At 33.9% G+C, this 16,066-nt stretch overlaps 1 protein-coding gene across 1 annotated transcript in view; it reads right to left on the bottom strand.

Annotated features, from left to right (window-relative positions):
- Window positions 1-7,447: 7,447 nt before the first annotated feature.
- Window positions 7,448-16,066, bottom strand: part of LOC111085412 (calcium/calmodulin-dependent protein kinase type II alpha chain-like) — a 79,872-nt gene continuing 71,253 nt past the window's right edge. The window contains exon 4 of the mRNA XM_022383840.1: window positions 7,448-7,617. Coding sequence (XP_022239548.1) covers window positions 7,448-7,617 — 170 coding nt within the window. The remainder of the gene's footprint in view (window positions 7,618-16,066) is intronic.

Consider the following 16,066-nt stretch of genomic DNA (forward strand, 5'->3'; position numbering starts at 1 on the left):
ACTTCACACCCTTGCAATCACATCTAGAAACCAACGGCTATTTTTACGAAAAAATGTGAGTGAAAAAAAAACAAACAAACTGGAATTACAGCAAGTCAACTCGACTACATACCAATAAGGGACCCGATGCAGCCATAGTGGACTTTTGTGTCTTCGATTTTTCTGGAGGTGGATTTTGAAACAGACGTCAATGTTTTGTGGAAAGTCAGTAAAGATGTAGTCTGAGATTGATCTTACCGTCATTCGTATTATAAAATGCAACGAACCTTCTCCATGTACAGGGGCTGGCAAAATAACGAGAACACTGCGCCTTTTTAAACTCTACGTTTTGGTTTGTTTTAATATCGCGCAAATCTACACAAAGGCTGAAAGGGCGAACATATTCGGTGACGGGGATTCGAACCCGCGGCACTCAGATTTCGAGTTAAGCGCCTTAACCACCAGGCTCTAAGCTTTGGTGTCTTGGAGAGAGGAAAATTTGGCTATATGGTAATTTAACTGTGCATTAAAATTATGTTATATCATTAACTTTGTCTGTATACGAATAGCATATTGCTGTTTTTCAGAGAAAGATCCTGCAAATGTCAAGTTAAAAACGTCTGTCAGGTTTTCAAAGAGAAATGATTGTACGTGAACATCTAGCTGATTTTCAATGACATGCATCCCGAATAACATGTCAAAAAATATGTCAACATGGATATCGAAAAATAAAAATGCATCAGATAAATATAATAGTGGTCAAAAACAAAGTTGACAAATCGTGAAGGACATGAGTAGAATGATGAAAACAAAAGACTACAACATCAAAAGTGTGCGCAGAACAAAATATTATCTTAGAACAACCAATCTGTGTCAAAACAAGTCGAAGAGAATTGGACAAGATGGGTAGGACTGCAATGCAGAAAGCTCTGATAGCCACACAAAATGAAAAATCCTGAAAAGGACAAATATTGTGACCGAAAATCAATGGAATAATGTGGTTAGATCAAATTAATCGTCTTTTACACTTTTTCTACCAAATGAACGTGTTTATGTGTAATAGAAACCAAAATAATTTGTTTGTTTGTTTTGAATTTCGCACAAAGCTACATGAGGGCTATCTGCGCTAGCCGTCCCCAATTTAGCAGTGTAACACTAGAGGGAAAGGCAACTAGTCATCACCATCCACCGCCAACTGTTGGGCTACTCTTTAACCAACGAATAGTGGGATTGACCATCACATCATAACGCTCCCACGGCTGAAAGAGCGAGCATGTTTGGTGGGACGGGGATTCGAACTTGCGACCCGCAGATTGCGAGTCGAGCGCCCTAACCACCTGGCCATGCCAGGCATCGACGAATGGTTAAAATATTGTTATCCAATGCACAACACCTTGTTTCGTCAATAATACGCTGCGTTAATTTGTACTGTCTGCTCATGTTAAAAAATAAAATATAGAAATTAGCAGTTCTTCTATTGGTTCGTTCAGTTCCTGAATTAGTTTAAAATAAAATGTCGTTATAAACACATAAACATGTACATGAAATTATGTGTAATTAATGACTGACCATAAAGCACCCGATTTGTTATTTCCTGTGCGTTACCACTGTTAGAAATATGCTATATTTAATGGGAATATATTATTTTTGAGCCAACATTAACAATATTTTAACCATTTGAGATTCGAAAGTTTGATAATTTGCATCTAATAACCATGTAGGTAACTAATAACATTTAATACGTTGACTTAATGAGTTATATCACCGAGTTAACATTTAGAATATGTAAGTATACTCTACTGTAACTTCACCATCTTCCAGTGAAAAGACAGATTAAATGAAATTTAACCTCTCTCTCTATATATATATATGTTGAAGTATATATAATGAGTCTACATGAGGATTTTCAGAATGTTGATGATTCGCTATAAAGAGGCTCAACCATATTCACTTTATAACCAAAATTTAATTTTCGACCAATTATTCACGACATATGCAACTCCTTACATTTTATGCCCAAAATGTTGCTTAGTTATATTTAGAGCTTAAATTGACAATAAACTTGTTCAAGTCGAAATAGAAGAAGTAGAAATAGTTCCCAATTGGAAGCTGACAGTACATACTGGCAAGACAAACGGCCGATTGGAGCCTAGGGCTTTTCTAAATTTCATTCTCACAGTTGTTTAATCCCTAGAAATAACACTTGGAACGCCAATTTGGACTGTACGTTAAAAAATCTTTTTTTGGGGAGGTTCCCCCTTAATCCTCCTGCTGGTGCACATCCTATTAGTAGACTTTGTGAGTTTAATTACCCTGTCTGCTTGACAAGTCTGGCACTGGAAGCTGAACATCTAAAATATATTATTCTGTCCTCTAAACTTTTGTTCTCTAATGCTTAAAACCAGATTTAGAGAGATCAGACAAGGAATTATACCTCTATATTCAGTAAAATAACATCAACAGGAGTTCGCCTTATTTACTCTACTTGTTAACGGTTTTATAGGCAACCAAAAACTAGTTGTGTATTTAAAGCGCCTTGTGTAAAGGAATGTAAACAGTGCTTTCTTTACGTTGAAAAGTCAGCGGGTTTATATAGATAGTCTGCAATTTAGCAATGCAGTATTGTCTTATCTGTCTGTAGGTAGCTAATGAAATAATATAAAAAAAAGAGAAAAGCTCCAACTTTGCAGACAAAAAAACATGTATATATGTATATATTCTTAATTCACTTCAACTACTGTAAAAATGTACCACGAACATTTTTTCTAATAAGACCCTGAAAAACACAGTTTTTATCTACAAATGCTTTCATATATAAAAGGACCCGAATGGCCGCTTCACAATTTGCAAAGTAGAAGAGCAACTGGTTCTCACAGTTTTCCTATACTGTAGTAGTAGGTAAAAAATTTGTGGCTTATTAAAATAGCACATACAAAAATTCCTTTCATGTTGGATGGGTAACTTTTGTGCTGACTTTACACGAAAAATTACTGCAAACACAAATCTTTTTTTTTTTGTTGTTGTTGAAAAATTCGAAGTTAGACAGGTTGACCTTGTCTGAAATTAGCTTATGAGCTTGGATTATTATGTTTAAAATGTATTTATTGCTCTATAATTTAGATTCACGAGTTAGGAAGGGAGTGGTAAATAGTGGGGGAGAGGAATTTCTTGGGCTACTCTTTTACCAACGAATAGTGAGATTGACTGTCACATTATAACGCCTACATAGCTGAAAGAGCGAGCATGTTTGGTGGGGCGGGGATTCAAACCCGCGACCCTCAGAGTCAAGCGTCCTTACCACCTGGCTAGCAAGACTGGAAAAAATTAGATCTACTAGTCCTCTGGGCAAGTGGGCATGTATTTTACTAATTCATAGCTCAAAGCGACTCAAAAAAAAAAAAGGAAAGGAAAGAGGACAAAAGATGGATTAAAGTTTAAAAAATGTTTTTATTTTGTCATGATTAAAATGTATAATTTTTCATCATTAACAAATATACATACTACCTATAGAAGTATCTGAAACAAATTACCACATATTACAAAATTATTAAAAAAAAAAGAGTTTGACCATGTAAAGATCACATGAAAAAAAAACGTGGAAAAATATAAATAATATTCTAAATTCAACCAGTTCATGAACTTCATGAATATACCTGTCCCTACTGGAGAAATATTGTGGTGATATATTAACATTTCCAAAGGTGGGAACATTTCGACTACATTTCTTTGTATAATACACCTTATTGTGCACTTTTTCTCTAGCTTAGGCCTAGAATGATCCGTTTTATAAAATAGCCTGTTTTTAATAATAAGTAAACGAATTAAATCATATTCAAAATTCCTATCAGTTTTTTTAAGGCACAGCCTATTGTGTGTTTTTCCTGGTTATTAGTTATGACAATCGTTTAAAGTTTAAATATATTAGATTTGTTTGTTTTCAACATGATTTATGTAATTTGAATTACTATAATTTCAAGGGCTGACTCCACTATTTGAGAACATGGGGCTTTTAGTGTTCAATGCTGAACATTTAATGGCAGGAATATTTTAAAATACAACACAACAAATAAACACACTACTACTTACCACTTTATGACCAAAAGATGAAATAGGACATTTGTGACTAAAGACTGATTTTGTGTGACATTTGACTCTTAATTTAACTTCTAAAATGAAATAAAAAGTAGAATATTTCAAAGCTCACGACGATTGTGCTTTACGTGCTTTTATTTCCAGTGTATGCATAAAACGTATCCTGAGATATTATATCTTTTTTATCGTGTACAGAAAAATGATCATTCACCTTTTTGTTACGTGTACAAAAAATAGCGATCGACCTCTGGTTTGCGTGCACTGAAAACTTACCTCAAAATTTCCCAGGCCCCCTTGATGAATAATGACCACTCCCAAAAACCAGAACAAATGCCTTTATTAATAATGCAATACGATTTTCAAAATTGGAACTTTAACTTAATTGATAAGTTGACTATTAAATTGGATTAATTAAGCTTCTGTTACAGTATACTAATTAACATACTTTCACTTGCACGAAGCCGAGTTCATCACTAGCCCTAAAAGGATCACGAAAAATTATAAATGAACGCCAACGTTATAGTCCCGTGGTACTAATAACAATAAATACTACATTTTAGAAGCCCTCACATTCTTATATTCTTAAATCTTTTCATCACAGTACGAACGTTTGAAGATCTTACTAGCTAATTGATATTACTAACCGAGCTAAAATCACTGCAGAGAAATGTCTAAGCCCTGTTAAAGTTAGATCTTGTTTTTACTACCATTTCGCTATTTAAATGTTATTTTTTTTTGCTTATCACCAACCGAGTTTACTTGTTAAAGGCTAGAAAAAGACGATTAGTACGACTTTTTAGTAACCTAATCATAGAGCTTCGTACTGCAACGTTTAAAACTAGAGACAGTAAATGGATAAAACACACACACATACATATATTCAGTGGTAATAGTTCATCCCAGTTACGAGTCAGTGATACGTGTGGCGAGTTGATTCCATAACAAAGCTTTCCGATACCCTATTTTTGAAATTATGAATACATATTTGAACTCCTTGCGATATCTGGAATCTGAATTGCTCACCAGCGTGGCCGAATTCGCACTAGTTTCTAAGCTATGAGGGAATTAAACCCAGACCTCAATCCAAAATCCAATGCAAAACACGGTAGTGGCCGTAAATGCCGCGTAATACAATACACCCGGGTTCTACTATTTTGAGCAAGAGAAACATAGTCCAGACAACCTTTCAAGCTCCGCATCTTGAGAGGAGGGTTTGCTTGGTAGCAAAATATGGCTTTTTGAGGTTAAAAGTATACTTTTTGGTTCTAAGTTCAATACCGGAAACAGTGACACCCCTCTGTAGCCTACACAACACTTCGAATTCAGTCTTGTAGATTCAAAGACTGAGTGTTAAAATTATTTAGTATTTTCATTATTAGGTTTTTAACTTATATCAAAGCTGCATATATGAATAATGTTTTTTGAGTATAAAGGATCTCAATTTTAGTTTTATTACAGAACGCCTGAATAAACATATCAACGTACAAAATCGAGATAAAAGAAACGACTGTTTGTCCGCAGACATACAGCTGTGCCACTGGGGGGCGAGTAGTTTGTTTGTTTGTTTTTAATTATGCACAAAGCTACACAAGGGCTATCTGTGCTCTGCCCACCACGGGTATCGAAACCCGGTTTCTAGCGTTGTAAGTCCGCAGACATACCGCTGTGCCACTGGGGGGCGGGGCGAGTAGAAACGAAAATGATAAAATACAAACCATAGCCATCATTTACTGAGGTTTTAACAACTGTATCACAAACCATACAACAATAACGTGATATCAATATTTGTGTCAGAAAGTAGTTTTATGACAACTAAATCATAAGCCACACAACATTAGCGTGATATCAATACATGTGTTGGAAAGTAGTTTTTATGCGACAGTTGAAAACGTTGACTAAACAATCGAAATTTTACTTGTAAGTTATAACATGTTACGGTGTTCTCCAAGTTATAACATGTCACGGTGTTCTCCAAGTTATAACATGTCACGGTGCTCTCCAAGTTATAACAACTCACGGTGCTCTCCAAGTTATAACAACTCACGGTGCTCTCCAAGTTATAACAAGTAACGGTGCTTTGCAAGTTACAATATGTCATGATGCTTTGCAAATTATAATAAGTTATGTTGCTTTGCAAGTTACAGTGTTTCATGATGCTTTGAAAGTTATATCACACTGATTTCGGCATTCTTGTATAACCTAATTTTCTTTAAAGATTAACAACGCGTTATTACAAAACACAACTACAGAGTCATTTGGGAAAATCTGATTAAATGGTCCTATCGGTCATAACAATATGTTCATGTGCGGTGCAATTCAACATGGTAGAAGTGGATAGCACTTAAATAAATGAAATAAAAGAAGTTTCACGTTACATTAAGAAATATTGCGTGATTAACCTTTAGTGTCTGTTATGGATTTATCGTCATTCAAATACACTTGGTCTCAAGATATTCATCACAAGGCCTATCGCCACAGAATTTTTTACGTACCTATTCACGAGGCTGAGCAGGACCCTGTGTTTATAAGAATAACGGTCAAATCCCATTATTCAATTAGAACAGTTTACGAGGTGGGTGGTGTTAACCAGTCACCTTCCTGCTAGTCTATCACTTCAAAATTAGGTGCGTCTAGCGCAGATATCCCTCGAGTAGCTTTGCGCGAAATTTAACAAATAACAACTTGCTTACGTTTTCACTGACGTATTCACACCATTCGTTGAGACATGCAAATTTGTACCATTTTCTCTTTTTATAATCATTTAATTGACACACTCGTATTTATTTTTATTTATGAAGGATATTACCTAAAACATTTTTTCATCTCCGTTTAATTACTGTGTTTAGAATATAATATCACGTGAAAATTTTCCGTTACGACTCAATTACATTGAAAGCTGTCCCTGTGAATATAAATATTACACCAAACAGTTAAGTATTAAGTAGTACATGGAAGCTTTGTACTGTATTTATTGATTACGGTATCAACTATAGTTTCATTACCACCATCTTTTTATTTAGCACTCTTTTCAACGCTTAATCATGAAGTATTTCCTATGACTGTAATCACTGTATAAATTATACCTGTTAAGAGGCAAGATAGGACACTGATAGTATCAGTTCAGCGTCCATCTACTTGCGTATAATGAAATTAGCTTAAATTAATAAACTCAAATAACACTGAAATGGCTAATTGCGATATTTCAAATCACAGGGTCATTCAAATGAAAACAAATTTTAAACTTAAAACACGAACAAAAGTAATAAAAAGTACAGCATGAGAAAGTCGTGAACGAAATAGTGAAAAGCGTGGAGGAAAGAATTCAGTATGTTCAAAGAAATTGATTCTTTTCTGAATGCTATACAGAAAAAGGCAGTTATTCGGCACAGAAGGATCCTTCTCCTTCCACCGATAACGCTTTGTCAGCACAGCGGCAACAGGAGGCTTCCCAGCGTGGCGAGCAATGAGCACTCATCCGAACACAATCATCAGCAAAGATATTGACATAATATATGAGCTTTACAAGGCACACTCGAGTTCTTTCGTCTAGAGAATGGGTGATATTTCCAATTCGTATTATCAAAGAGCTACATATTTTAATTATTTAAAAAATCAAGAAATAACTACTAATAAAAAGAACTTTTAAAGTTAAAGAAAATGGAATTGCTCTTTTCTGTATTGCTATAGTACCAATTATCCCAGCATCTTCAATTTTTGGTAAATCTGTTAAGTAAAACTACAATAATACATATAACTAAAAATAATAAATCCTAAACAACTTCTAGACAAAACGCGTCACATAACACAAATGTACATATTTTGCCTTTTAGGATGTATTAAAATTAGCTACGCTCAAGCCCAATTTCAAAATCACCAAGCATTTTCCACACATGACTCCCATCTATACCGTATTTTCTCTAGTGAATACCAAACCCCAAATATTTTTTTCCTTGAAACATAAGAACAAAAATCAACGTTTTCTGTATTGCTTTGCTAAGTTCATAGTCCTAATGTTTTTCTATACTGTCTAAGAGGCTAAACTATGCTTTTCATGTATTGCCTAAAAGCTCAAACTGATAATGTTTTTTTCATTACTCTCGGGACCTTCTCTTCCAGTCATTTTCCCAGTTTTATTTTATCTCGTCATTTAGCTACCGTTTGTCGAAATGTTCTTATAACCAGCAACGGCTCTGACAATTCGCATGAATGATGGTCAGCATAAACTATTACGCATTATACACAATAAACAGATATAACAAACAGCTTAAACAATGTTGGTCAGGGTAAGCTAGCATGCATTATACACAATAAACAGATTTAACAAAGAGCTTAAGCCACGTTAGTGAGGATAAACTAGTACGCATTATACACAATAAACAGATATAACAAACAGCTTAAACAATGTTAGTGAGGATAAACTAGTACGCATTATACACAATAAACAGATATCACAAACAGCTTAAACAATGTTGGTCAGGGTAAGCTAGCATGCATTATACACAATAAACAGATTTAACAAAGACCTTAAGCCACGTTAGTGAGGAAAAACTAGTACGCATTATACACAATAAAGATATATAACAAACAGCTTAAAAATGTTAGTTAGGATAAACTAGTATGCATTATACACAATAAACAGATATAACAAACAGCTTAAACAATGGTGGACAGGATTAGCTATCATGCATTATACACAATAAACAGATTTAACAAAGACTTAAACCATTCTTTTATGGAACATTTAGGCAAAGCATTCATGATTAACAAACAAAGGTGAACTGGGAACAACCGCAAGTCCAGAATGACACTTGTAGACAATTCTTGGAGAACTACGTTTCGAAAGGCTTTCTGAAGAAGAAAAACGGAAAGCTTTCGAAACGTTCCTTCTATCTGAGCTACTTTTTAGACTAGTCCTCAAAGATATTATTTACAAATTTCACTCTGAACTAGACAGTTGCTGTTCATTTCACCTTTATTTGTTCAACATAAACCATGGTGGTCAGAATAAACTAGCATTATTACACATAATAAAAACAGGTAGTAAACAGTTTAAACCAAATAATATTACTCATTTAAACGCATAAAAATGATACTGAAAAATTATGTAAAAAGTATTTACATTGTTTGAAATTTTAAAAACTTCCCTTCAATGTCACTCTCTAATTATTTTAGTTTAGGCCTTCACAGCAATAAGTTCTAAACTTTGAACGATACGTTTTAAGAAAACGTTAAGATTAGACGGCATGTACGCAATAAAGCACTTAAGTGTGACAGGCACATCTATTTGAATAGAGAAAGACACAAGAAAAATTAATGTTACAAGATTGAATAAACCCTGTAACCATGAAGATCTTACAATGGATTACAATTTGTCAACAAATGTGTCTACAGTGATAGAATCCAAATGGATGGCTAACAGAACAGCCTAGAAACTTCGCAACAGAAATACTATGGTAGTCTGACATATCTGTAATGAAATAACACTAATGATTAAAGTGTCAATGACGGAATAAGTCAAGAAGGTGATATCGCATTGTTCATAAGTTATGGTTGATGTATTTATTATTGCATTTTTGAATACCCCTAATGGCGCATATGGTGCTCGCTACAACTGTGACATTAATTTACAAACCTCGTTTTTTTTTTCAGTTTGTTCACGGCACATATTGCTTACGTTTCAATTCAAAATGTTTCCCTTTTTTCTTCTTTATTAAAAACAGTTACTCGAACATTAACGAATCTCAGTATGTCGTCACGTTGATACAATAGTTTTCGCCAGTTACAAATATAAAATTAGAAGGAAATATTAACGTGCACTAAAAAAGAGCAACATAGCTCTAAATGAGGAAAAAACACAATACAAACTGAGTTAGTGAAACTGAAAAGCCCAGTATTACATTCTTACATAGTAAATAATATCTAGAACCGGGATGCTATGATGATTACTTATATTTTCTGTATTGTTAGTACGCTTCATATAAACGAAGGATTTTTTTCTCGTTTTATAACCATTTTCAGGACACAAGTAACCCAAAAAAAATCCAAATATTTTAATATGTTGTTTAAAAAGCAAAAATAAATTTTACAAACAAACCACATTTGAGTTTTAAACAACAACAATAGAGACAGTTTAATCAAATTTATCCTCTGATTGTATTGTTTGTTGATTGTTAAACATAAAGCTACACAATGGGCTATCTGTTCTTTACTCACCGCGGGTATAAAATCACAATTTTTAGCATCATAAACCCTAGGACTTACCGCTGAGTCACTGAGGGACTTTTTGACTATCAAATAATTTTTATTTTCAACTGAACAAAGAGAAGAAAAATTATGATGTGAAGTAAGTAATATCGCTAGAGGGGCAAAAACATAAATAAAATACATTAGGCGATTTTTTTTTTTGTGAGTGGAGTTTCTAATTCAGTTAAACATTGCACAGACTCAGCAGAGAGGCAGAATAAGTTATCTCTATATTTCACTAATATGTTCAATTGAAAACAGTAGAAACATAATGCGATGTAACTAGATGCTGAACAGGTTTACAGGAAAAAAATATTAAGGTAAATAGTTCATTTTACGACAAAAGCACGCAATTTATAGGCTCAGTATCCCTAAGATATACTACCGAAGTTCGTGGTTCATAAGAACCATGCAACTTTCGCAGCAAGACGACTGGAAGCAGAGAAGAAAGGAGTAACCTTTCTTGCTTTGACGAGCTCAACAGGGAGACCAATAGTCACACAACCAACTCTTTATAGATCGATAATCATGCAGGCTGCTAACTGCAGGGTCTCTGGTTCAGCTGAGAGCTAGTCAGTATCTCAAACAACGAAGAATAAATAAACGTTCTTCACAAAAGCTACTAAAAGTTTTGCGATATTCAAACCTATAAAGCAAGGAAAGGTCAGAGTAACAGATACAAGTAAAAACATGTTTCGCCAACATTTAACGTCATAATAATCATAACAACTAACTGAAATATATATATATATATATATGCATTATTCTTTAAACGCTAAGAAGATATGTTAATTATTTTATTTGGTTTCTAGCTAGTGCCAAATGGCGCTTTGCCAAATTACGCATTTAAGCACTTTGGTGTAACAAGGCGAGACACTAACGCTTCTAAAGTGTGGGATTGGAACCTCATTATGATACATGTGCAGTGGATGTATGACTAGCGACAAAAAACGCGTCACAAATATCCGGGCGGGAGACAGGATTCTTCAGATTCCTATATATATATATGTTGGTATTGTAAAATAGGTGGCGCCACTATACTAAAGAGTGAAGGCAGTCCTCCATTAACCATAAGAATGCGAACAGTAGCTGAAAATTTAACAAAACACATTTATTTTTAAGAGCGAAGAGTGCTAAAGGAAAGTGAGAATGTACGTTTACCTGCGTTTCGTCCAAAGTTCGTCATAATATACCGACTTCATGCGATTTTTTTAAATACTATGGTTCTAAATTCCTTCTTGAATCCCATGAATATAACGACAACACTCACATTTTATTAATATATTAAACATGTATCACGTAGAACCGCCGTCCACTTCTCATCCCAGTAGCACTGCTTAAGCCTATCGTGCAGTCTTGCCTGTTTTAGTTTTATTGTCTTTCGTATAAAGTTATTATCATTGGAGCAACAACTTAGGAATGTGTTCATTTCGTAATATACACTATCAATCTTTCAAGGAAAATGAGAATATTAAATAATAATGAAAAACAAATACATTACAATATACGATAACTTGGCTTTGAAATAAAACAAAAAATCTCTCCTCTTTGGTGGTCAACTGGTTCCAACGACAAATAAAACCCGGGTTATTAAAAGCATATCATGATACGCAGAGTTTTAACGGTTGTACTCAAAGTCCATGGTTAGTAGTTGTTGTTATATCAAAGTTATTATTTCGGGTGTTTTGAAGTATAGCGTCTGAATTATTTAGAGACTATTAGGGCAAACCAAGATATAAGTTGATTTCCGTGGACAGATGCAAACATTTTTTGTGCCTCAGCCTCATTTTGGTCATAGTTAAGTATATATAATAAAAATAGTTACTGTAATAGAATGTAAAATCTACAATGTACTGCTTAGAATTCAAGATTAATGCGAGGGCCTCTCAATGTGGAAGTAAATTTGTTGACTACATAGCTGGCTTCATTTGTTAATAGCAATGGAATAAAATCGAAACTTTCTGAAATATCAGTATCACACCAAGTAATCTACGCTAAACGTAATACAACTTCATAAATCAAGTAAAATAGTACGAGTTGTTTTTTGTGCTTTTTGATAAAATCAAAACTTAAGTGACCATTGCATTTTGAGACCAATGTGCAAATTATACTTTGACGCTGTCATGAATGAGAACGTCGCTGAAGTTATATGCACCACCTTGGGTCTCTGGTCACATGCGTACACCGAAATTTAAAGGTGGCAAATCACGTATTCGGATCATTACTCTAAAACTGGATATAGTGTTACAAGCTTTCATTGTATTAAATGTTTTTCTTTCTTGATAAGTCTAAACGATGCGCATGAGGTAATTTCAAATGATGACTCACGAACAGAGGTCTTCATCTCGCAGAGGACATAAACTGGACTTTTAACTATCATCTCGTCTGTTGACAGATCTTGATCTTGTAGCGTTTAAGCTGGAAGAAGTTACATGGCAGATGACAAGGCAGGGCTAGAAAGTTCATGTTGAAAACTGCAGGACAGTCTTTCAATAATAGCTCTGTCACCGTGGTCTTGTTTTTAAAAAATAACTGTCAAGTAAAATATAAAGCACACAGCTGATATAAAGCTTTCAAATTTTCAATTAGAGTTATCGTGTTTTCACTGATAAAAATAACCTATCTCCGCTCATAAAAATCAACCTCAAATTCGCACTTTCTACCAAAAATTGGAACTAGAAAGTGTAACGAGCTTTACAAGTCAATTGACAGAGCGTAAGCACACTGAAAAACTGGTTTCCTTATGAGCAAAAATGTATAACTAAGGCAAGCAGATGAGGTAGTTTAAGTATCTAATGCATCTTCCTGATAGAAAATATATTACACTTAGATGTTTGAAGTAAATATATAGGATCTTTCTCTACTTGTTCTACTGTGCTTATTATATAATTTTGAAGAATGAGCATTTTAAAAATTGAATCCTGATGAGCCGTATCCTTATTTCGAACCCTGCCCGGTCTCAGTTTTTTACTTTTTTAAGAAATAGACGCAGTAAAAATATTAGTAGTTCTATCCTCTGGGATTGTCACTGCAAAACTCCCATAATAGTTTATAACGAATTAAAGAAAGACGAGTGTTTACTAAAGTGTATTTTAGAGTTTGCGCTCTAGAAAATGAAACTTATATCAAATAATTATATTTATGAAATCACATAAAGCTTTCAGCAGTACACACATGATAAACGGCGATAGTTATTTCATCACAATATAACAATTCCGAGAATTTGGCAAACATACTGGCTACTTAGTGCTTTAATATTTTATAAATTAACCTCGCCTGTATATTATAAGCTAATTAATTATTTTGTGACTTAGACATATGATGACCAGAGAACACTGAACAAAATCTTTTATTATAAATGTATGTAAGCGTAATAAGAACAAATTACCAGTTTAATATGAGCACCTCAAATGAGTGAAAGCAGATTTATATTACAAAAAGCGTTAAAACGAGAGCTTTCAGCTTGTTTATGTTCCTTAATAAATTTCCCTCCCGCAGAGAGTTAAAGCCTAAGGCTTAGATGTCTACGATCTATTAAGTCAAGCTAAAGAAATCCCTACAGAACTAATAATGTAAAAGTCTGAACACAAACTGATGAATGGTCGGATTATAGACGCTTCCATACTATAACGGCGTTGTTTCTGAACCTGTTAATGTAGACACAATTTGAGTTGTTTTTTTCTTCATATATATATATATATATACCGGAACATCGGATTAAGTTACAATAATGAAAAAACACACACAAAAAACTTGTGTTACATCCAAATCACAAGTGGAATCCGATACTTAACATATGAAAGTAATGAGTCAATATACGTCAGAACTAGCCTCTCAAGCTTCTGTACTGTTGCAGTGAAAAATATGCAATCGAAACGTCTTCATTTGGGACAATTACTATACCTGAATTAGAGACAAGATGAAACGTCAACCAAATAATATCAGATAAACGTTTTTATTGCTTAGAATAAGGGAAGTTCATTAGTATCAATGTCTCTATTGCTGCTCTTATATGGATTTGTGAATTAAAAAAATTTGCTACACAGCTCTCTTAGTATTAAACAAACGCAGCCGTAATCTCATAATTTCCCCGAGACTTATCAGTCTTGATCCCCATGTTAAGAACAGCAAGCTGTATTCTTGTTTTTCTTTGTACGTGTATGTGTGCCTCATAAATATATATCTTGGTTGACGTATAACCCTCTGATGCAAAATAAAATAAGCAAAACAAGTGTACAAAATACTCATTCTAAGGTAAGTAGAAAAAATGGACATTTTAAGTTTAACTGTCCAAGAGGTTCTATCTAGAAACAGCTGAAAGGATGCGGACATAATCGAAGGCTCTAACCCTCAATTTCAGCTGTAGTTTGGGATGATTATACACAACAACAACAACAACAAATTGTCTATCAATTCCCAATATATCATGATATTATAAAAATTATTATGTAGTAGTCGGAACATATGCAGCGCAAACTGTTGACACGAAGATAAGAAAACAAGCAAACTCTTAAGTAGTGCTACACATCCAATTCAATCTCACCACACTAAGGTGTTTCAAGATAATTACCGAGTGAAATCCTTGAGAAACACAACACTGACAATAAACGCTAAATATTAGCGTCGGTAGAAGTCTTGTGGAAAACGCTTTTGATTGATGTATGAGAGATTCTTTAAGAACTTACTTGGCTTAAAGAGCTGTGATCCAAAAAAAAAGCACTACCACTAATAACGTGCCAGTTTGTCTTCTTTTATCACCTCAGTGCCTCGTAGGTTTCTTATAAGACTGACTTCCGTATCGTTCCTTCGACTGAACTTAACAGTTATTACTTTTAACTTCGTTAAAAATGATCCAACTTCTGCCAGTTGAATCTTAGTAATAGGTGTTAATCATTTATTTGTGTAATAACAATAGACAAGAGGTGTAAATATCGTTTCCATTTCACAATTTTGCGAATTTTTTTCTACATTTAAGAGAAATTGCTTTACTCAAGTTTCTTTCTCGGGTGATTCGAATATCTCAAGATTCTTAATAAGTTTAATTCCGGTAACGTACAAAGAACATTAAAATGGAAGGGCTCATTGATAAAAATAATTAAATAAAAGGATCGTTAGGCAAGGTTTTTTGGGGAGAAGGATGGTTAAGGGAGACTGTGGGTTGCCTCTGGTACACCTAGGGTAAAAATCCATAAGAAGCAAACAGACCCTCTTTCACTATTATTTATTTGGTCTTATAAACACTTTTAAAATTTAAAATTAAATAGTGAGTTCTTGAGTATAAATATATCACAATAATTTTTCTTTACTGTAAAGACCTACAATTCCCTGTGTGCCATTCATTTTAAAGCCGAATATAACTCGCAGTAAGCAAGGTGTAGAGTCAGCGGTGTGTTTTACAACAGAGTTTTTGACATTTTGTTTATGACTGAGAAAAGAAGGACATTTTTGGGACATTAGGACAAGTTCTGGTTAGTTAGTTCAAATCCTAATTAGTTCGTTCTTGCCTTGCGATTTCCATTACTTTGTATTTATGTGCGTATTATAACTGTTTACTAGATAAAAACGTCTTTAAGATTTTAATCATCAAAATCAAAAAGTTTAATTATTCTTAAACTAAAACATTAAAAGTCATCCTGTTAATAAACTAGAAATTAAAATTAGGGGATGTATGTGTGTGTGTGTGTGTATATATATGTATGCGTACGTTAGTTAATATATATATATACATGTATTGAAAGACAAGTGATCAATG

This window comes from Limulus polyphemus, unplaced genomic scaffold (genome assembly GCF_000517525.1).
Source record: "Limulus polyphemus unplaced genomic scaffold, Limulus_polyphemus-2.1.2 Scaffold374, whole genome shotgun sequence".
NCBI lineage: Eukaryota > Metazoa > Arthropoda > Merostomata > Xiphosura > Limulidae > Limulus > Limulus polyphemus.